We start from the raw sequence: 22815 nt of genomic DNA on the forward strand, positions 1-22815 counted from the left end.
ATGAAACTGCCACTGAAACACTCCAATCACACCTGGCAAAAGATAATTATCAGGGAATGAGGGAGCAAAAAAAAAAAACATTGCAGTGTTTTATTCTGACACTGTGGAAATGAAATTTTTGACTTTTCAAGACAGCATTTTTGTTAGAAGAGGAAATATTAAGAAAGAGTCAGATAACTGAAAGCTAAACAAAAATAAGAAAGCCCTTTTCATTGAAATGAAACCTTTCATGTTAATCAGAATGGATGTATAGGTTTTTTTCATTAATTAATCTTTTAAATGTTGGTACTTTTTAAATCAGGTGTTTTGGGGTTTTTTTCAGTTCAGGCATAAATATGAAAAATTGACCATGGAGTTAACATTAGGTTTGTAAATCTGCAGGCAAAGTATCTGTTCCTGGTGAAAAAAAAAAACAAAACCATTTTTCCTGTTTACTTGAAAAATGTTAATGTGCTCAAGACTCATAAGAATATTCTGTCTCTGGGAGAGGTGAAGATGTCATTGGAAGCATGGACAAACACTGTAATGTTGGACTTAGCAGCTAGCATTTTGACCTCCATTAGTTATTTGCTGTCATTATGACAAAGCTTAAATAGACACAACCAAAATAAAAGAATAGTTCTTTGAGGGCTGTCATGGAAGAAACAAAACCATTTTTGAGTGCTAAATGAGGGCCTCTGCACCCAGACCAGCCATATGTCAGTCCCACAGGTAAGGTTAGCTCTGAGAGGGTGGAGGGTGGACAGAGTTAGAAAAACTGAAATGGAACTAAAGAGAGAGAACTGAATTCAGCTTTGTCTTCAATAACAACCCTGATTATGGCAATGATAGAGTATGCATATGTGTTCATCACTAAATGAAAAGAAACACAGAAAAGATAGAAATCCATCAAACAACACAGCCTTGTCAGTGCAGCATTTCACACAGCTTCATCAGCCCTGCCACACGGGTGGAGCGGGGATAGCCAGAGATACCAGAATTGAAGTTGGGGTACCTCTTACCATCCCCATCTGCTCCAAACCTGCCTCTGGCCCCCAAACTCCAGTGGGAAGCACTGCTCGGGCACAGCTGATGGCTAAGCCCTGTTTCTCATGGTGCACTGGGCTGACAAAGCCAGGCAAGCTCAAAGCCAGCTCCAGGCACTTTGCTATGAGCTTTTCTGCTCTGCATAGTTGTGCCATCAGTCAGAGGGTGAAGAAGAGAAAGGTTTTGCCCCTCTCTTTGAAGAAATGCCTGTGCATTGTACATCGCTCAGGAACTCCTACAGGATCAGAGCTCCTCTTGATGTCTTGAAGAAATTTAACTAAAAGGCTATGACATGAAAACCTGGAACTTTATAGAAAATGACAATTGATGGCTGGAGAGCCCTGAGGCAGGGTAAATAATGGCCATAGGGAGACTCTGCTGGGAGGAATCTTTCTACATAAGGTTTCATATCAAAAGCCACTTTGTTTCTTGTAGGAGGAGATAAGAGAAAAAAATAAACCCATGTTATAGCTGTTGCTAGTATCAACTAATGCAATTGTGAAACACATTACAGTGGAGATTGCAGCAGTTATATGAGCTCCTGTGAAATAGGGTGTAAAATAGAGGCAATACAAACATTTGTTTCGTTTTATTAGCTGATACTTCTGTGAAAAGAAACAGTACAAATGAAATGTTGTTCATGCCTTTCGTTTCCATAAACTTTAAATGTCTGTAAGTGGAACACTAGCAAAAAACCAAAACAAACAAACAAAAAAAAAAAACCTGAAAAAATCACTGACTTAAGCTTTCTACATTTTCACTGGACTTGTGAGTTTAGTGATTAATTAAATTAATTTGATAATTTGTTTGTGTTAGCTTTTTCTACTTATATGTGAAAGCCACTAGTTACTAGAAAGCTGACGAGCTTTTTCTCTCTGTCAGGTGCTGAAACTAATCTTAACTTGAGGAGCAGGGAAGATCCAAATGCATCAGATACTGGATCAGAAACCCAGGATAAAAATGCAAACAACCATGGAACTCAGTCATCTAATCCAGTTTCCAGTTCTGTGACTGCTGAAAATGGAAATTCAGTATCAAATGGTAAGCAGTTTTTAATCCCAAAGCTCTTCTAACATAAAATTGCTGAAGTGTTTCCTTGAAAGAGCCTTTTAAGATATAGTCAAGTTGGAATCTTCTGAGTGGTAAAATATGTGTGTTTCTGGAACTGGATTAAATTAGTATGTGTGAACTGGTAAGCCCCTATCCAATAAAAGGTGAATGTGAAGAAAATGAAACAGCCTCTGTTGAGGAATTTGTAATTACCCCAGCTCCAAGCCTGTAAACAGCCTGAGGCACGGAGGACTGAGATTTGAGATTTCTGATCCTGTAATCAATACAGATGGGACAGAAAATGGAAAATCAGGGTCTTCAGCTGCTACCAGGTCCTTACTAGTGAATGACAATTCTTTTATCATTGCAACAAGATGATCAAAACGGTGCAAGAGCAGTGACAGAATGAATGAAAATTTTCAGTGTCCTAAAAACATAGATGCTAAGGATGTAACACTGCTGTTAGTTTAGAATTTTAATGTTATTTTTTCATTTCATATAATGTTTATATAATGTTTAGTTTAGTTTTCTTTAGTTTAATGTTAGGAGTAGCACCTTTCTACATCTCTGGGCTATCTGTGACCTTTTTGACACAAATCTTCCACACCTACTAGACTTTTTAGTCTGAAAGAAAAAGCTTTTTTTGCTATTTCTTATCTAAACACAAAGAGTAATAATGATAAAACCTCTAATAACCTTTTATGTTACAATGCTGAAATCAGCAATCCTAAATCACCAAAAACAGTAGATCCTGTTTTGGAAAACAAACGCAGCAGGTAAAAGATTGCTGAAATTTGTTGTAATTTCCAACTAGTACCTAATAGAATGTGGATGAATGGCACATTATGTGAAATATATCAATGTATCGATCATTAAGTGAAATGTTTCAATATGACAACTATAATCATAGAATCATAGAATGGATAGTTAGGGTTGGAAAGGACCTTAAGATGATCTGCCACAGGCAGAGATGCCTCACACTGGACCATGTTGACTCTGTCCAACCTGGCATTGCACACTGCCATAGATAGAGCATTTACCACTTCCTTGGGCAACCTGTTCCAGTACCTCACCACCCTCACAGTGAATAACTTTTTCCTTATGTCTAACCTGAACTTCCCTTATTCAAGTTTTAACCTATTACCCCTTGTCCTATCGCTACAGTCCCTGATGAAGAGCCCCTCTCCAGCATCCCTATAGGCTCCCTTCAGATACTGGAAGGCTGCTATGAGGTCTCCACACAGCCTTCTCTACTCCAGGCTGAACAGACCCAACTTTCTCAGCCTGTCTCCATATGGGAGGTGCTCAAGCCCCCTGATCATCCTTGTGGCCCTCCCCTGGACTTGTTCCAACAGCTCCATGTCCTTCTTATGTTGAGGACACCAGAACTGCACACAGTACTTCAAGTGAGGTCTCACAAGAGCAGAGTAGAGGGGCAGGTTCACCTCCTTGGACCTGCTGGTCACGCTCCTTTTGATGCAGCCCAGTATATGGTTGGCTTTCTGATAAGTGATAATAAGTGGCTAAGGTGACCTAACCTTTGATTAGTAAAAGGGAGAAACTCCCCACATGTCTGAGAGTTCTTTACCCCCAGTGGAGAGTGTCATAGAGGTACTTACACTGTTTAACCAAAGTGAAAATTAAAGTAGATATTGTGTAGATGAGACAACCCTGTTAGACCAAAGGAGCATTGTGACTAATGGTCATACAGCCACACAGTGTCCTGTTCATTCAGCTCCACTGGCATACTGCTGTCCCTCAAAGGAAGCCTCTCCGTTTATTCCTGTTTGGTTATAACTGAGGTCCGTTGCTTGCATCTGGAAATCCATGTGAATGGACTCACTATATAGATTATGCAGATCAGCACAAAAGGTGTTCTGATCTGCATAATCTATATAAACTATAAGTGTGCTGTAAGAATCTCTCTGTTTCACCAAAAGCCCTATGTGTTGTTCAGGTAAGGGAATTATTTTTTCCTAGCATTAGCTGTTGAGAAGGTAGCCATTCTGCCTAAGCAGGTCACCTGTGGGCTACAGTCTGGTGTATATTCTCTTGAAACTTACCACCAGATCTAAGCACTTCAAGCAACAAGTTGCAGGATGGGAGAGGTGTCACAGGAGATAACCTGACAGAAATGGGGCACATCACCAGGACACAAGCTACATGCTGTTGAGCACAGAGCCTTACATCTTGCCTTTCATGGTGATGCATGCCTTTTCTGCACTATAGCAACCAGTGTACCAAGTGGAGCTAATTAGTAGATGGAGCCCATGTGTGAATGCAGAATTATGGAGGAAGTTAGAAGATTTGGGAATGATGTGTCACTACAATTGCAAATACCCAGAGACTGTGGATGGTGTAGTGAATGTTGGAAGCCAGGAGGTGCAGGGTCACAAGTTCCTGGGTATCAAAGCCTATGAGACTGGAGGTTCTCTGGAACCTCAGAACCTCTTATAGATGTCCAGAATCTAGATCTCACTATCTGAGAGATGCAAGCTATTTATCTGAGAACAAGGCAGAAATGGGAAATAGAAAGTATAGGAATAATATCAGGGATTGATTATGGGATCTTTCTTTGAAGCAATATAGAGAAGGAATTACAGAGAGTAAGTGATTAAAGGCTTGGGTTTCCAGTTTAAATCCAGATACTGCTTGAGACAAGGCTATATTCCTGATTATGTAAAAAAAAAAAAAAGAGGAATTAATTTCTTTAACCTAACTTTCCAGTTATATTGAATCATATTCATTGCTATAATTTTCAGTACTACATAGAATTGCAGTAGTAAGCTTAGCAAGCATAATTTTGAAAACAAACAAAAAAAAACCCCAAAAGCTCCGAATTAGACTTTTTTGGTAACTTGAGAATAGTTGCAAGAAAGCCCAGTCCAGATGGTGCACCTTGTGCTCCAGCCAGAACCCCTGATTAACTTATGTTCTTCTATTTCTGCCCCTGCTAAACTGAAGCTTCCAAACTTGTGCTGAATTAAGCAAGTTCTTTTCAGTGCACACCTGTGGTATCCTAATATTTACTTAGGTGCATGTAAAGGAAAACTCTCAGAATGTAATCAGCTGCTCCATTTATCTTTCCAAACACCATTGAACCTCTGCTTGCCATGTCTGTGATGATGTGCTGTTGCTGTACATGGAAACTTTACTTATTTACTTATCAAAGCACTTTTCATAGAAATAAACAGAAAATCATTGATAACCTTATTCTTAGCTCAATGGTGTCATGGTCTGTAGATCCTAAAATGTATTAATATAGTGCAAAAACAGTATTTTTTTCAAAACATGCTGCTGGCATAGGAAAGTATTTTCATTCATTTGTGGTGGTCTAGAATCATGAAAATATTTTGCAATATATATATTTTATTTGAATTAAATAAATAATGCCTACTTTTTATTGTTTGAATAAAAGGGGGGAGGTTGAAACTAGATGATCTTAAGGTCATTTCCAACCCTAATTGTTCCATGATTCTATAATTCTATGATCTGTTTTGTTTTGACAATCCTGGGTTCTTAGAGGGAAATTTATTTCAAGAATTCTGTTTGTCCAAAAATATCTGATTTTGCTGAGGGAGAATTTTATGTTGGAGGACAATTAATCTAATATAGATAAGAAGCGAATACATATATTTTATAAACCTACTATGCTGGAGACCTTGAACATCAGACCTTGCTCCAGTACATACCTAATATATCATGGACCAGCTTCAAAGAGTGATAACTCCACCACAAAGCAACACATAGTTCAAATCACTGAGAGAACAGGGTCAGATTTCCTCTTTGCACCAGGCAGAAAAGGACTGAAATGCTGGATTCTCACCAGACTTGACCTGGCTCCTGATTTGCAAGGAAGGATTCCATCTTCTTCACTGCCTGTGTGTCCCCAGAGGAATTTGACATGATTTGAAGCTGTAGAAAAACTTCATCCATGTTTATGAATACTTTACATAAGCTTTGTTCAGAATAACAAAAAACCCAGCTGTGGAGATGCATCATTATAAGGGGGGAACTAAAAGCAGAGTAGAGAGGCCAAAAAGGAATAACAATCATTCATTCTCTTTAAAATTCTTGTTTTCTTTCTCTTGCAAAGTTATGTTATTTTATGGGGTTGTTCATGCAATCTATATTTTCATGAGTTAAATCAATAACCATGTAAGAGTTAATGCTCATTTGCCAAAATAACAAATTATTAAAACCCCCTTTTTAATACAGAAAATAACAGGTTTGAAGTCAACCCTGTTTCACTGTGTTTTTCTGTGCCAGTTTCTTGATTGAACAAGAAACTGAACATGAACATGAAACAGAATTATGTGTTTTATTCAGTACATAATCCCATTAGTAGTTTATGATTCATTTCATTTGAACTTTTATTTGTTTCCATTATAATTCTGTGTGTGTTTTATGCAAAGAGTAGGGCTTGCCTCATGTTTTATTATCTTAGAGTTACATATCTAGGCTCAGAATCACCTTACCTAGTTTTAGGTTCTACAGAAGGTAGATGTCTGGTCTAATCAAATTCTTCAGATGTTATCCATTTCTAGTTAGTAAATCTCAGGTGATCTACTGAAAACAATTCAGCTCTTGCTAGGATGAATGCTGTTCTCTTGGTAGCTAGCTTTGTTCAGTTGCCTGAAGATAGAGTAGTGATATGCTGTTTATGGATGCTGTAGTAGCATGAAAATTTTGAATATATGCTATAAAAAGCAATACCAAAATTCCTGGGTATCAGACCTACCATAGTGTCTTTCATTCTTGTTTGTGAGGGGCTTAATAATGCCTGTCATGGACTCCCTGTGTTTCTGCTTCTGCCTTTGCTTCCCCTCATCCCACCTTTAAGATCCTTTGTAGTGCTATGAGAATGGTCTTCACACTCTGGCAAAAGTTATGAGGAAGCAGTGGCAGTGAGCCTCACTCTATGATCACTGTGCAGAGGTGTTTGTTTCTCTTAACTAGAGAAGGAAGCTACATGGCTCTTTTACACTAGATGAACAGTTTTTACACAGCTAAATTTTGGGCAGCTAATTCCCATATGCAAAGTGCACAATAAATGCAAGAATTACAAAAAACTCTGTACTGAGGAGATGAAGTTTTAAGTCCTGGACCTACTATAAACTTCCTGTGTAACCTAGAGACATTAATTTGAGAGCAGACCATGAGCATGTTTTCCATTCCCTTTGCTTTGCTTCTGTGATGAAAAGGAGCCAGGGTTTTCTGCATTGCAGGAAGAATTCCTGGCCACCCTGGTCATGCGTTATTTGTAGGCTCTTTCAGTACAGTTGCTCCTTCTGTAAACCAGCATGCATACCTACTATGCTTTTCATACTTAGTAAACAATAATTGTTCCTGTTTCAGTAAGCATGGAAATAGTAAATAACCAGGCAAATGTGTGATTTTATAATTCTTTTTTAATAAAACATATTGAGGTCATTTGACTCTTATGCTGAAATCAGCCAATGCATAAATGACAGATTATAAATTAGTATTGTCCTTCTTTAGGTTTACCAGAGGAAAATGAATATTCAAGACTGTCAGCCAGCAATACAGCAGGCTCATCAATTCAAAGACACAGAGAGAGCCATACTAGTCAGGTAAATATTTCTTTGATGGTCTACTTGAACCAGTAAAAGAGAAAAAATATGGTAGCTGCATGTTGAAATTTGTGTGTTGGCACTGAAAAATGCAGATTTCTTTTACAGGTTTGTGTTGAGCTAAGGACAGTTATGAATTTAGTCTTTCTGCGGGGAGGATAATCATCCTGAAAGGTCCTATAGTAGAGTTCAAATTTTATGAAACTTGCTGGTTGTGAAGATGCTACTTTCAGGCAGGAAATATGTCTCTTCACCCTGAGAAGACCAAGATGTTATCTCTTTCAAGATATTAATTCGTATCAGAAAGAGTTGCATGATAATGAGCATCATAGAATAAATGTATCATTATATCATCCTTTTGTATACAAAAGCAGTGAAGACTTAGAGGTGTATTATCTCCACATCAATATACTGGATGAGGATATGGGATTATGAAGATGACAGGAGGCAGTGTTTCCAGTTGTCTCTGTTACATTTTTTAATGATCAACCAAATACTTATTAGGGATGAAAGTGCCCAAAGAGCACTGTCCAGTGAATGAAAAATCCAAGTCCCAGACCTTGCTCCAGTTTTGCTCCAAACCTCAGACAGTTTTGTCTCTCACAGCGAGACAGTTTTGTCCTGGAGAACCTTTACAACTCTGTTGCTAAAAATCTTGCAAGGAGGATCATGTTTAAATTACTACATGAAGAGTTAAATGAACTGGGTATAGGGGAGCCATCATCTTCTAATTTTTGCAAATGGAAACAGTATCCTTATGTGAAATTAGTCTGCAAAAATTAAATGCTTCAATTTAGAAACAAGTCCTTAACCATTTACAAACTTGTAATTTTGATTTTTCCAAAACTGCTTGCCAAAAGCTGAACGTAATTTCAATTCAATACTTTGAAATGCCACTTTTCAGTAAATAGATGCTTTGCCAAAGTGCTTCACAAATTTTTAAAATAGATTTCATGCCATGTACTCAAAATTACATGCAGGGACAACCTTTAAATGCAAGCTCAATAAGAACTGTGACAAGTTTAGAGAAGAAACATGCAGTTCTGTGATTTTTGATACAATTGCCTTAATGAATAAACATCTTCCAAAATGGTGTTGCCAAAAGAAAGAGAAAAAAAACTTCCTCCCACAAAAAGAAAAAAAAAATCTTAAAAGAAGTCTGTGCTCACAGGGCTGAATTCTTACTGTAAAAAGCATTCCTCACCATTTCCAAGCATGGCATATATTTGAAAATTATTGGTTTTAATTACAGTTGACATTTCTTAGCATGCTGCTAGTGAGTCTTAACGGCATACAACCCTATTGTAAAAGGCTTTGCCAGGCTTCACTGCAGTAACCTTATCACTTCAAAGTAATTTTTGCACAGATGTATGAAATAGGACAGATTGTTTCACAGATCTGTGAAGGTACTGATTAACTAATTGCTTTTGAGAAAGAAACATAGACTGGGTGCTTGAATTTCTTGGCATACACTCTGTCATTTCAGCTAAAGGAAACTGGTTCATTAGCTTTCAGGGACTTCTAATATTTATGGGTTTGGGGTTTTTTTACTATCTATATGCTAGTTCCTTAGTGAAGTGACAGGAGTTAATTTCATTTTTGTCACAGGATCTCAAGACTCATATACATACAATTAAAGTTTAGGCATTGTGGCTTACGATGCCATCATGTCACATCAGGTCATAACTACCTGCATCACTGCTTGATACTTCCTGCACACTGCAAACCTACACGCTTCAGAGAGCAAAGTCTTCAGCTCAATATCTGTCAACATGGATCATAAAGATCAAACTTTTAACACTTTTGAAAGCAATTACTAAGTATAAAACATCATGCAGATATGAACTCAGCAACTGAATTGATCACTTCTACAGTGAAGTCTGCTGAAAATGAAAAAGAAAGGTTCGTAATAGGTAATAAATGCTACATTTTTAGTGCATAATTACTTAAAGGTCAGTTTTTATCAGAATGAAAAAGAAAAAAAAAGTTAAAATACTAAAAAATTATTTCTCATTTGGAATTCTCATTTTATTCTCATTCTCATTTTATGGAATAAAATTCTATTTTCTCCTGCTAACAAAAGGGTGAAGACTATTAAATATAAAGTTTGATTTTTATCTCATCAGAAATGAAAGAACTTACATCAAAAGAAAAAGGACTTGCATGTAAAAAGAACAACAAATAATATTTTTTTAAAAACTAATACCTTTTTCTTTATATTGTTCTTTCTCTGTACAGTTGTAGATTTCCAAGTGATTATAATCTATAGGTTGCAAGTAAGTACCACATAAAAACAAAAAGAACCTTACAAACATCTGATACAATACTAGCATGTTTTTCATCCTCAATGAAGATGAAAACTGAATCATGAATTTGGGGGTCAAATCAGTTATCAAGAAGTTTAATGAGTTTAGTTTTTTGGATAGTAGATCTTTAAGAATGTTTTGTCAGCAAAGAGCTACACAAATTTTCACCAACCCAGCACACCAGCCTCCACACATTTTGTGCTTTCCTTGTAAACCAAAACATTCTAGTCAAGGAAATCTTCAAAATGTAAACTACGAATGTATGCTAAAATGGTACTGCAGGAAACAATATCCTAATCTACCCTTACAAAAAAACCTACTTTGCCCTTAGCAATTCAGCTGGCATGCATCAGCTGCAAGGACTGCATCTAACTCAGCTTCTACAAGAAGCCTTTTGGTAGCTGTGCTGCACCTCTTGCTCCCTGAACAGCAAAAAAACTAGGAAGCTTAGTTTTCCAAACTTGTTTTAAAATCACTAATTTAAAATTATTTAAATGTTTATTGTTTCAAATTGCTTCAGAGATTTGTTTGAACAGTTAGGGACTTTCAAATGTGCCCTCGTTTGTAGTCTTGTATTCTTATCCCATCATATCCTTCCAGAAACAGAGAAACCACCAAAATAGAAGTGATGTTTCTTCTGGTCAGTTGTGTCATAACCTTGCTTAGATAGAAAATTTTATTACAACTGTCATTTCTATTCAGTCACACTCCAGGAAGTGATCCCAAAGCATACATGAGAGTCCACAAATGTTGAAATTGCTTAAAGGAGTCTAAAGCTCAAAACCTCCTCTAAAATAAAAAAGCTTTATAAAATATTATCTCTGTGCTCTTTTTCTTTTACATTAAGTATTTCTCAGTTCCTCAGTCAGTCCAATGGGCTCTGTTCTCTAGGCTGTATTTACTTCTTTCACTGTTCTTGATAGCTCCTATGTGTATGTTTAAAAAATAGAGCATAACAACTGTTGAAATATGTAAGTTGCTGTCAGCAACAGCAGCAAGATGAAATAAAGCCAGCAAAAGCAAGACTGTATCTTTGGCACCTCACACAAAAGCTAAGTGGCCCTGTCATTTTCTTTTTCAGAGATCCAGGACTGGGTTGTTTTTTTATTTTTATTTTTGGTAAAAAATATTTTAAAGTTGTTATTAACATTCACTACAAAGTGGGATGTGGTGTGAGAAAGATACAGTGGAATGAAGAAAAGCAGGCCAGCTGAAACACTCCTTGTTTCTTATGTGGGCAGCAAGAAACAACATGGTCTATTTGTAACAGGGTAAGATGGACAACCTGGAGATAATGAACAGATGGGAAGTGAGGGGCAGATTAAAGACTAGAGTAATAATAAGTGTGTGTGTGGGGCGCGAGTGGGGAGTAAAACAGGACCAGATAAAGGATGATTCAGAGAAGTAAGGCTGGAGGAAGAATAAAATTACTGAGAGAGAAGTCAAATAATAAAATGGAACAGGGGATCTAGAAAGAGGGGGGAAAAAGAGCCAGAGAGAAGAAAAAAAAACTAAATACAGAGATGTGAGGAAAGCAACTAAAAGAAAGATTTAAAAAAAAAAAAAAAGAACCAAGGGCATTGCATATGATGGTGGAGTAAAAAGACTAAGGAATAAAAAAGTAGGAAGTCTGTGTGATCTTTCAAATATGATATTCATCTTCACACACATATCAAGGTGATGTTTTATGTTCCATAAAATAAAAATAATTGCAATAAACCACTTACATTTTTAAGGTGTTTTCTACACAAGTTAGTTTGCGACCATAGTCTGAAGATTCAGGCATGTGAGACAAAAAGTATAAAATTTCCTATTAAAAGGTTCAAAGCCTCTTTGTGCAATTTGGCTTTCTAATGGCTGAATGTTGACTTATTTGTAATCAGATTATGTCACTACATCCTATGGACAGGACACAAATAAGCAAGCAGCTTGGCATCCTAGCAGGTTAAGTAATATGAGGCATCTGATACACCCTGACATAAGATTTTGGTTGCCCACTTTTGAAACATGTTTTATCTGTCACATGCCCAAAGAGGTAAGATAAAAAATGATTGTTACTTTCTCACATATTGTTATATTAAAAAATCTGTAGTCTTATCTCTTCTGTTTTGTTTAAATCCTATAGTGCAGGTTGGCAGATTACAGTAATATAGAAGCCAACATCTGACAATGAAAAGTTGGAAATGTCTTTTCATATTCATGAAGAATATATTTATTATTTCATTATAGCTTAAGCCATAGCTCTTATTTTGTGAAATCTCGTTGCTTTCAGCAGCCTCTTCCCTCAGAAAGAGCTGCGTATTCATTATAGTTTCAAGGGCTTTCTTTGTTCCTACTTTGGTTTAATATTTGTTGCCAATCACTTCTTTTGTTGACTGTTCAAAAGTTTAAAAAAATGAATAGTCAAGAATGCAGTGTGTTGCTATCCCCCGCCCGTTGTCACAGTTCTAAACACTGGGCTGTAAGAGTCGTTATTAATGTCTGTCATGTTTGCCTATTAGCTGGAAGTAATCTTTGATCATCTTTGAAGCAAAATGTAGCAAACAAGTCTGGTGTTACAAAGAAAATCACTAATCCATTGTAAACGCGTAGCATAAAGAACATAGAATGTTACATACTTACCATTGATCTGAATCAGTATATTCCCTGAATTGTGTTTTGTTTATTGTTTTGACAGTAGTGTCAAAGAATTCTCTTTGTGATACCACATACAAACAAAAAATAAGGTCTTATAACACAGTGCAGCTTTATTTTTAGAAAACTTACAGTCAAAAACCTGTGCCTTATTGATTAAATGGTACAAGGTAGCACATAGTATAAATTCATTGATAGGTGCCATATCTTGTGTTTCTGTATCAAGAGGTCTTGGAGGGGTGATGCCCTTCTCTTCAGCAAGTATGTCCTAGATTGGACTGCTGTGACCTCCAAAAGGAAAAGAACATATTGTCCTTTTTGAACCAGGAGATGCAACAGTTAGCTAACTACACATCTGGGGACCCTCTTCTGCCTCCACTGCTTCATCCTCATTGCATTTTCCCCTGGTAGAAGGATGTGATTGTTGAGGAGGAGAGAACAAAACCTCCTGGGAATCACTGTGCACTCCCTAAGCTCAGGTGTTTGGCTAAAGTGTGTTGTTATTTATTCTCCTTGGTGTGCCACAGTGGCCAATGGGTCATCTCAAAAGGCTGGTTCAAATTTGAGTTCAGTGGGAATGTGGTCCACTACCACACTGACAGCACCTGAGGAGAGTAATTTCACTTACAACTTAGTCTTAAGTGCCTGATGTGAGAGAGAATAAATTGTTCCCTCTGCCCTTCATTCTCTTGCTGTCACACATTGCCACATACATGTAGATCAGCAGAGATGTAGAGTGCTAACAGACTATAAATTAAGTGGTGTTTGCCCCTAATATTGTTTGACCATAAATGTAGTGGTTTTAAACAAGAAAGTATAATGCACAACATCAGCAAATATGAGTTCATTTGCTTTAAAAACATTGTGGCAAACTTAATCACATAACTGATCAAGTAAAATATCTCCATTAGTACCACAAAGCAGCAGTGATTAAGTAGCAACATGATTCAGGTTTTTCTGATTTTTTTTTATTAGATTATGCACAAGATGGTATCAGCATTGTTATGTCAGCTGTTCTACAATAATGATTTGTTTTCAGAATTCTGTCTTAAGAAAAGCACAGTTGCTGTCCTGAATATAATCTTTTTGTAAAGTGTCAGAAGCAAATTAGGAGAATGCTCTGAAGGTTTTAAAGTGCATTGCATAGTCTGTTTTATTTGGAAACAGCAATATTATCTTAGACAAAAAAAAACCCCAACAGCGTATTTCAATATTCATTGATGTTTTAATCACTCTAGAGGGTATCATGTTGTAGTTGATGTCAGAAATCCAAAGTTGAAAGAAACTCAACCAAAACAAATAATAATAATAAATAATTGAAACCCACAAGATACAAATAAGTAAATAAAATACACCTTGTTTTGAATGTATAGGCTTGTCCAACTAATCCCAGCTTATGTACTCAGTCCCTGATATGTGTGCTGTCATATTTTGTTGAGCATTGTCTAACTTGTTGTAGTACTTTCTGACAGATTATACATTACAGCTATACACAGAATTTGTGTACTGATCTTATTTTTAAAAAATATAATATCTTTTTTGATTGCTGAAGTACCACCAAGATGTATGGAATATGATTAGCCTAACTAATTGAGAATATTGTGTACCCAGGCATGCTACTACTTCACTGAAGGAAAAGTACAAAAGTACAGAAGACCAAGATCTGCTTTTGCAATTAAAATGTATTCCTTGGAAAACAAAAAAAAAAAAACAACAACCAAAAACCAACCCAGAAACAAACCACCCAGGGGCAGGCTGTGATGGCAAGAGCCTGAACCTGTGGATGCCCCCTCACTGTTAATGTTCTAGGCCAGGCTGGATGGGGCTTTGAGCAAACTGGTATAGCGGAAGGTGCCCCTGCCCATGGCGGGGGGTTCAGAACTAGATGATCTTTAAGGTCCTTTCTAACCCAAGCCATTCTATGCTTCTATAAATACCCCAAGAGACTTTGAGAGAAAATCAGACAACTTACATTATAAATAGAATTCCAGTCAGATGAAGAATATAAAATACTTTTCTGGAAAATGCTTTCAAAAGCCAAACCAAGGCAAAGAGTAGAATTTTTTTTTTTTTTTAGGAGGAAGCTTGAGAATTTTCCAAATTCTCAAATTACCAAATGTGGTAGCAGAGGCCTGGACTTGACAATCAAAAATGCCTCTGCCAGTGTGGTCTGACACCAGAATATCCTGCTTCCAGCATTGCCCCATGACTGATGTTTAGAAGAAAATTAAATCTGTCCATCAAAATGAAAAATGCTTGTCAGAAGGGAGAGCATTTATTCCTGACTTTTGTGGTGATCTGATGTTGTTCAGAAATGCAGTCACTTTTTAGTTTTATTTTAAATACAAAGTTACGTTTAAGATTATTCACAATTACTAAATATCAGCAAAGTTATGGCTCTCTTTGGTGTGTCATCTATAGACTACCTGCTCTAAAGGTACTTTATTCTTTTGGTATAATAAATTTTAACTGAGAAAAAAATATATTATTGTTTAGAACAAGGCTAATGACATATATATGTATCAGTTATGTATCTCATGTTTGACACTATTTAAGCTGGCATACCTCCTTCAGAGCAATTCCAGATCTGCACCAGACACAGCACCTGTCTTCTTTGCCAGTTTCCCCTTTCCAGGAAACCAATTTGCCATACATTTGGAGAGTTTTATTTTTGGATACTGTAAGGTTGCTCCAACACAAAGAAAAGTCATCAGCAGTTTATAAAATGATTAACTAAAATTCCTTTTTTTGTTGCATATCACATATGAAGTTATCATGAGGAGTGGGTCTGCATTTGCGAATAAATGCATATCTGGCATTCATAAGACAATAACATGAATCAGCTTGGATCCCAGTGGTACACTTGTATTTGAAGATTTTTAATTGGAATTTTGAAGCATGTAAACTCATTTATCATAGCTGCTTTCTGCTCTCTGATGGGTTTTACATGGCCAATGCAGGCTTCCCAGTCAAACACAAATTTACATATTGATTTGATTTATGTTGAATGCTTGCCTGGACTTCTTGACACACCCTTGGTTTACTGTGTACTTTTCTCTTGCATCTTTAAAAGAATATTGTATTGGTAAATAGCATGTAGCCTGACATATATATTTTTTCTTGGTTCAGGAGCTGGTGGAAAAGCAAACCTTTCCTGATTTATGCTTCTTTGTAACATAGGAAAACCCCCAAATATATCTGTTTAAACCTGAGAGGTCAGGGTTTTTTTGAGGGGTTGCAGTATGCCTGTCCTGTAGTTTGGAAAAAAAGATGTGGCGTGTGTTTGGAAGCAGTCAGTGTAGTGGCTTATCACGTGCAAAAAGAAAAGAGAGAAAGATGAAGCCATTAAGATGAGTTAGAAGCGGTTTTGTGGGAGAGATGCCTAACTGTCACAGGTTGAATCAAGATATGTTGGTCTTGATAATAATCACTTACAGTTAGAAATCTTTCCAGGATTACTGAATGAAATTGTGTCGTTAATTTTGAAACAAGAGGTGAGAACATCCTGATCACTTCTGTCTTTAAAACTGATAATACGCAGGTGACTGACCATCTGAGGTTGGTGAACAGGTTTTGGTGGCTCTGATAAGGATAACTGTGAATCACCTATTGGCTGAAATTTATTCTGCTTATATTTTTAGGCAGTGTACAAATTGAAAAAGATTAAAACCATGGGTTTTGACAAGGCAGTTCCATTTCTAAAATAATTTATAATCAACATTTTACATTTATTGCATAATTCACTTCTTTAGATCTGATCAAATTTTAGAAAGGTAAAATCACTGCTGTTCTAGACTTAATCCCCATGGATTCCATAATGGGACCTCAACTTTTCTAACAATTTAAAACACTAATGGAAGAGAAACATAATAATGCTGTAATAATTAATTGTGAGCATCTACTGACAGTTACTTTAAAGCACCAACATTGACAAATCTATTGAAGAAAATAATTGGCAGTATTTCTCTGAAGCGAATATACAGACTAGCTACCTCATGCAGATGTCTCAGGAGCACAGGTTTATACATTATAAATGTACTTAAATTGTGTTGTAATTTAAAATTCTGCTTTTTTGTTGTGCTTATATGTCTGTATTCAGAAATTTTACTAAAACTTACAGAAGCAAATAAAACCATAACTGTAATAAAACATGCAGAGCTACCTTTTATGTGAAGCAAATGATTTTGTATGTTTTAGCATCCAAGTATGTAATTAAATATTTATTTTCATTTTCTGGTGAATTGTAGTAGAAAAATCAGTGTGATCACATATGACCAAAAAACTTACTAATGTACAATGCACATATTTTTGAAAAAATGAACCATACATTTTATGAGGGAGAGAGCAAAGTGAGGTGAAATCCTAAAAAGAATCTACTAATGCAAATTAATAAATCTGCTTGACAGACAGTTTAAAGAGTTCTTCAGACGTAGCTTGATGATTAGGCGTGTGTTCCATTTGACATACAAATAGACAACACAAGCTCCTTGTTACTTCTTAATGTTACAAAATATTCTCTGTGAGGTTATAGCATTTGGTTTTTTAATGCAGAATGAATTTCTTGAGATTCTAGAGCCAAGTCTTTGAATAACTCAGATTAAAATTAATTTTAAATGGACCTGATAATTTTTTACCTGGCATACCTTTTGTTGCAAATGATTTAAAAATGTGAAACCTTGAACTTTCCATAATGAAAAACTTGCTGATTTTTGATTAGCCTAAGAAATGAGACTATAATTAAAATTATTTATTGACTTATAGCACCTCATCTGGATTCTAGAACAGAGTTGAAATCCAGGATGTCTGCTTTAGTCCATAAAGTGAAATTTAGGCATAATTTAGAAGCCTAAATCCAGAAGGTAATTCAGGGGCTCATTCTCAAATATCTATGCGATACTTAAATATGTATAACTCAGCAGGCAAAATCGTGCTCTAAGATTTTCATGGCTGCCAGCATACAACCAAAATGCTTTATCTCCACTATCTCTTGTGCACTAAACCCACAAGGGACTCACCCCTGAAGGATTTGCTTTAGCATACTAATCACACATGGGCAGCACAAAGCACAGAAGCCAAAGTCCTTCTTCCTTGCATTTAGAGGCTACCTCTTGCAGTCGCAATGTTCTCTCAGAATGTGGGACCTCAGTCTCTTTTTTAACCTGAGAGAAGTCAAATCCACATCTTCTGATTTCCCAATATGCTCTTACCTCTAGATAATGGTGGAAGTCCTTCCACGCATGTCCTGATGAAACAGAGCCATTGGTACTCTGTCACCAAGCAAAATCCCTAGTGCCAGGAAGAGAGGACTTGCTTCTGTGGTCCTTCTGTGGTAGTTTGAGCTGTGAGGTGGAAGGAATGAATCCTGGGATCTCTTCCCTGGTCTGCTCATTACATATTTTTTTTTAATTCATCTTGCCATATTTTGCAGTGGAAAATATGGATCTTGTTAAACTTCTGCCATCCATTGTAGTTTCCAGTGAAAAGCTTTGGTAACTCTTGCTCTTCTCTTGCACATGCTCTTCTCTTGTGCGTCACTGTATTTGACACATCAGCATTTTTTGTTTGCACAGTAAGGACTCTGGATACCAAACACAGGGGTGGTGTTTCCACCAGATGGCAGGGCTGTTAAATGCTGGGTTTTCAAATGTTTTGTGCTTGTGTATGTCTGGACCAAATGCTATGTTTTCCATGTATGACCGTTGACATTGAGTAGTAAAATCCTGGTCTACAGTTGGTACCATCCCTGCCCCTTAATAGTTGAATTTGTTTGTTCAGTGCTCATTGTAGAACTTCAAGATCAGTAGTTTTAAAGTAATTACTTCCTACACACCTCATTCACCCTTCACAAAATACCTTTTTGGGATATAGAACAATAATGAGGAAGCATAGCTTGCTGTTTTACATTGTGCTTCATGTAAAATTATTCAGCATATCTTTTCTATAATGAATATGTATAATAAATCTTTAGCTTGTCACAGGTCTAATCATGAATGGAAAAGAGAAAAGGTATGTTATTCAAACAGATCTAATGAAAGAAATTGATTCATTTAAAGCTCTGCCATTTCTTTTGTATTTCCCCCAATTTAATTTCCACTGCATTTCCATCATGTTTTTCATCCAGTTTGAAGTATAAACTTTTTCCATCTTACTTACTAGATCAATCTCATAATGATTAAAGATTTAAGATATTTTTCCATCCTTCTTTAAAAAAAAAGAGAATAAAAGATGTAAGCTTATTGGTGGACTGAACCAACATTTGTCCACTATACAGTGGAAAATGAGCTCTATAGTAAAACTGCTGACCCAACATTAATTTACAGCTTGCATAAGCAGGGTCAGTATAACAAAGCTTCTTCAGTGCCTATAAGCTATAAATAGGATGCATTTGTCAATTGCCTTGCCTAGGCAAAATGTACTTGCTTTCCACCCTGCACCTGTGTGCCTTTATGTTTCTTTGAATAGCAGTGGCAGTGTTTCTGTTCAAATACTTTGTCCATCTTTCAAAACTCAAAAGCCCCTCCACACTTCATTAGAGTCACGCTATCAAACTTTTGTCACCTGAGCACATCAATAATACAGTTTCAAAATACCTGTTTTCTTATAAGGATACTGATCTACCCATGGTCAGGCATGTCTTTTGATTATTTATCTCTGAAACTCTTTCATATAAAACTCTTGCAATGGCAGTCTAAGACAGCTTGCTTTTTGTATGTTCCAGCACCTCTCTGAGAAGCATGACTAATACATAAAATGCCTAAAAATAAATGCAAATAAGGTGTTTAAGTTGGAAAGACTGGATTCCACTTTACCAGTTTTCTAAACTGGGTTATGCCCATAAATTAAACCCACAAAAATCTATAGAAATTGGCCACAGTAAACCCCAGTTACTCCCAAACTATACACCTATTCTGTAAGGTAAAACTACCTTACCTGTTTTTCTTGATAAATTATTTCCAATTACAAATTTTTCATTTGTCTTCTAATCTTTCCTACCCACACTGGGGAAAAAAACAAAAAAAAGGATGATGAAAAAATTCCTCTAACAATATCTGTGGAACATATGATTCTCCTTTGAGTTGCTGAGAAACCCTGTTGAATTTTGTGTAAATGTAAAAGCAAAGTACAGTGCTCCTGTACTGCATAGGTGCTAACGAGGTCTTAAAGGACAGTGAGATAGACTTCACAGCTGTGTGGACTTGTGCTGTTATGAGGGCTTCAAACTGACTTGAACAAAAATAATAATCATTAGAACAGAAAAAATAAATGGGTGAGAACAGTTTCTTCTAGGTGGATTATGGATCTAGTACAGAACTGTTTGGCTGCTTCAAGATGAATTTTTAGTTTCAGGCCAACTGAAACTATATTTTGAGTTGTTAATATATTTTCTGAAGGGGACAGTCCCTGGTTCTAAGGATAATACTTATATGTGACAAGTAACAATACTAATCCTAAGCAGCAAAGCAGGTTATAGTTTCTTGGTTATGGCTATTTCTGTGTTTACATTTAGGGGCAAAATTGTCCTACTCTGGCAGCTGCTGCTTGCTCTGAGTAAAGGAATATTTTGTGAGTATAACAGTATTATATGACAGCATTTTAAGATCAAGTTGTTAGAAACATGGACTACTGTAGGCAGTCTGTTTTGCGTGTTTCAGACAATTGTGTTCATGTACCCTTTGCTGACATGGGATTTTTTTTTCCATTTGTTTCATTTTTGGTACCTATGTCATACTTCAGTTCTGTACTTTTCAGACATGAGATTGAAATAAGGCAATTCTAAATCATCCCTGGCAGTGTTCAAGGCCAGGTTGGATGAAGACATGGGTTATATGGTTTAGTGTGAGGTGTCCCTGCCCATGGCAGGGAGGTTGGAACTAAATGACCTTAAGGTCCTTTCCAACCCTAACTATTCTATGATTCTATGATTAATTTTCTTGATTTCCAGTATAAAGAATTATAAATGGGGAATGGAGTCAGTGACTTCAGCACAGTTTTAAACCCTTTTGGAGACAAGGTTGCTTCAAGTTGTTAATAGGGTTGTTTGATATGTTTTCTTTCAGCTCTAGTGCAGATGACAGCTTTCCCTCAGCAAAAGTGTAGAACTTGAATGCTTACCCACATGCATCTATTTATTTCTTTAGTTGTAAATATTAGAATGGGAGCACTCACAGCCACTCACCATCTAACATGGCTAAGCCAGAGCCCACTGCAGCAGTCTCAGGGTTTCACACACCATTCTAGAATGTATGGATAAGCTTATAATAATGCTCCATGTTGCCCTTTGGAAGTAATGGATGGAGAAAAGAATGTGGTTCCCTCCTCACAGAGGTCTTGGCAATACAAAACACCTCTCATGAGTTCAAGGGAAGTTTATTTCGCTGACAGTCATTATTGTTTATACATCATTACACATGTCACTTGAAAAAGGATGTAAGAAAAATGGGACCTGAATGTGCCCTGCCCATAGGTTTATATACATGACAAGAAGCAGAGGATCCTGTGTGAATTATCATTCAGCATAGATGTTGCCGTTTTACACTGCCAGGAGAATAACTTTATCCACCTGTTCTGGATTTCAGGGATTTTATGTTGAGAGAGAGGTGAGACACAATGGATAAAAAAACAACTATTTTATTACTGTAGGAAAAGATAGGGAGGAAGAGCCAGCAAAGGGTAAAAAGAACAGTGATGGATATTTTTGGTGACTGTTTATCTTACCAACCCCAAAGACCATGTGATGACGATCAGGAAACCAGCTCTGAGAGACATTGCCACAGTGCAAGGTGGCAGGCTCAACCTTAGCAGGTGTCCCCGCAACATTGACTTGGGTGGTATGAAGTTCTGCCTCCCACCATTGCATGATGCTTGAGCTTCTATACTAACAAAAATGTACACTCATTCCAGCTCAAGGGGCCAGCCTACATTGGAAGAAGTGGCCAGCAATGTCTAGAAAGGTCTCCAAGGGTCAGGACTTTTCCAGGGAGTTCTGAAGTGGAACTTTCCAGATAGGAACTAAAGCTGGACTTCCCAGGGAGCAACCAAAGCAGGACTCTCTGGAGAGGAGCCAAAGCGGCCAAGAGCAAACAGTGCTTTTCTAACCTTGTGTGTTTCACCATGGACCATTATCTATTGTCCCTGACACACCACCTTTTTCATTATTATTATTTCCTTCTTGCTAACAGGTTATTCATCAGCTTAGACTTTCAGAGAATGAGAGTGTGGCTCTGCAAGAGCTTCTAGATTGGAGGAGAAAGCTATGTGAAGAGAGAGAAGACTGGCAGCAAATCTTGCACAACACTGAGCAAAGAATCACAGCCCCACCTCCACCCCCTTGTAAAAAGCCAACGCTGCTTAAGAAGGTAGAAGATACCTCCTGCAGCAGACTCTCTTCGGGCATATGGGATTCCACCATGTGATTCAGATGTGTGTGTTTGTGAACTGTTAGGAATGAAACCATCTAAAGACTTCAGTCTGCACTATCAACAAGTTCTCTTCCCTTCACAAAGTGTGCAGGGATTTTTTATAAGCACTCATTCAAGAGCACAGGATGGAGGAGCTGTTTAGATCTGGTGTGTGTGTGTGTACATGTGTGTGTTTGTTCTTTCCATATATATACACATATACATATATGTGTTCATCTGTGACTTTATATATGTATGCATGTGTATATATATATGGAGACAAACTGCACTATAAGTACTTAGTTTAAAAGTACAAGACAGTCACTTAGAATTTTCCTGTGGACAGTGAAGAAACTGTTACGCAAATGATGTTGGGGAGAAGTGTCTGACAGGCATTTTAGAGAGATCAGGAAAGTCTATGTGGACACTGTACAGCTGTTTTATATAGTACAAAAATATGATGTTTCTTGTTCCCTAATGAATGGTTTTATTATATTACATGTACACATATATATATTTCTTTGTAGATGTCTGTGTTCTATTGGCGTTGCAAACCTCAAGATTATTTACATGTTTATTACTGGTGTTTTATAACTTCATGCAATTGGTGCTGTCATTCTTTCTTCAAAATACAGGTACTATATTCAGTACTCGCATTTTTCTTTTATAGTTTAACAACTTACCAAACAGTTTCAACACTGTGTTTTTTTCTCAGAACTGGCAATATCCTTTCTAAAATCTAATCCTGAAATTCTTGCTTCTATATACAGGTGCGATTTGATGCTGTTCACAGCCATGAATTAGAGA

General features: G+C 36.8%; 1 protein-coding gene across 1 annotated transcript in view; it reads left to right on the top strand.

Moving 5' to 3' along the window:
• MYO16 (myosin XVI) overlaps positions 1–22023 on the top strand; it is a 297078-nt gene extending 275055 nt beyond the window's left edge. The window contains exons 33-35 of the mRNA XM_005145243.2: positions 1909–2067; positions 7579–7670; positions 21790–22023. Of these exons, the coding sequence (XP_005145300.2) occupies positions 1909–2067; positions 7579–7670; positions 21790–22023 (485 nt within the window). The remainder of the gene's footprint in view (positions 1–1908; positions 2068–7578; positions 7671–21789) is intronic.
• Positions 22024–22815: the final 792 nt, after the last annotated feature.

Source organism: Melopsittacus undulatus, chromosome 2, assembly GCF_012275295.1.
Source record: "Melopsittacus undulatus isolate bMelUnd1 chromosome 2, bMelUnd1.mat.Z, whole genome shotgun sequence".
Lineage (NCBI taxonomy): Eukaryota > Metazoa > Chordata > Aves > Psittaciformes > Psittaculidae > Melopsittacus > Melopsittacus undulatus.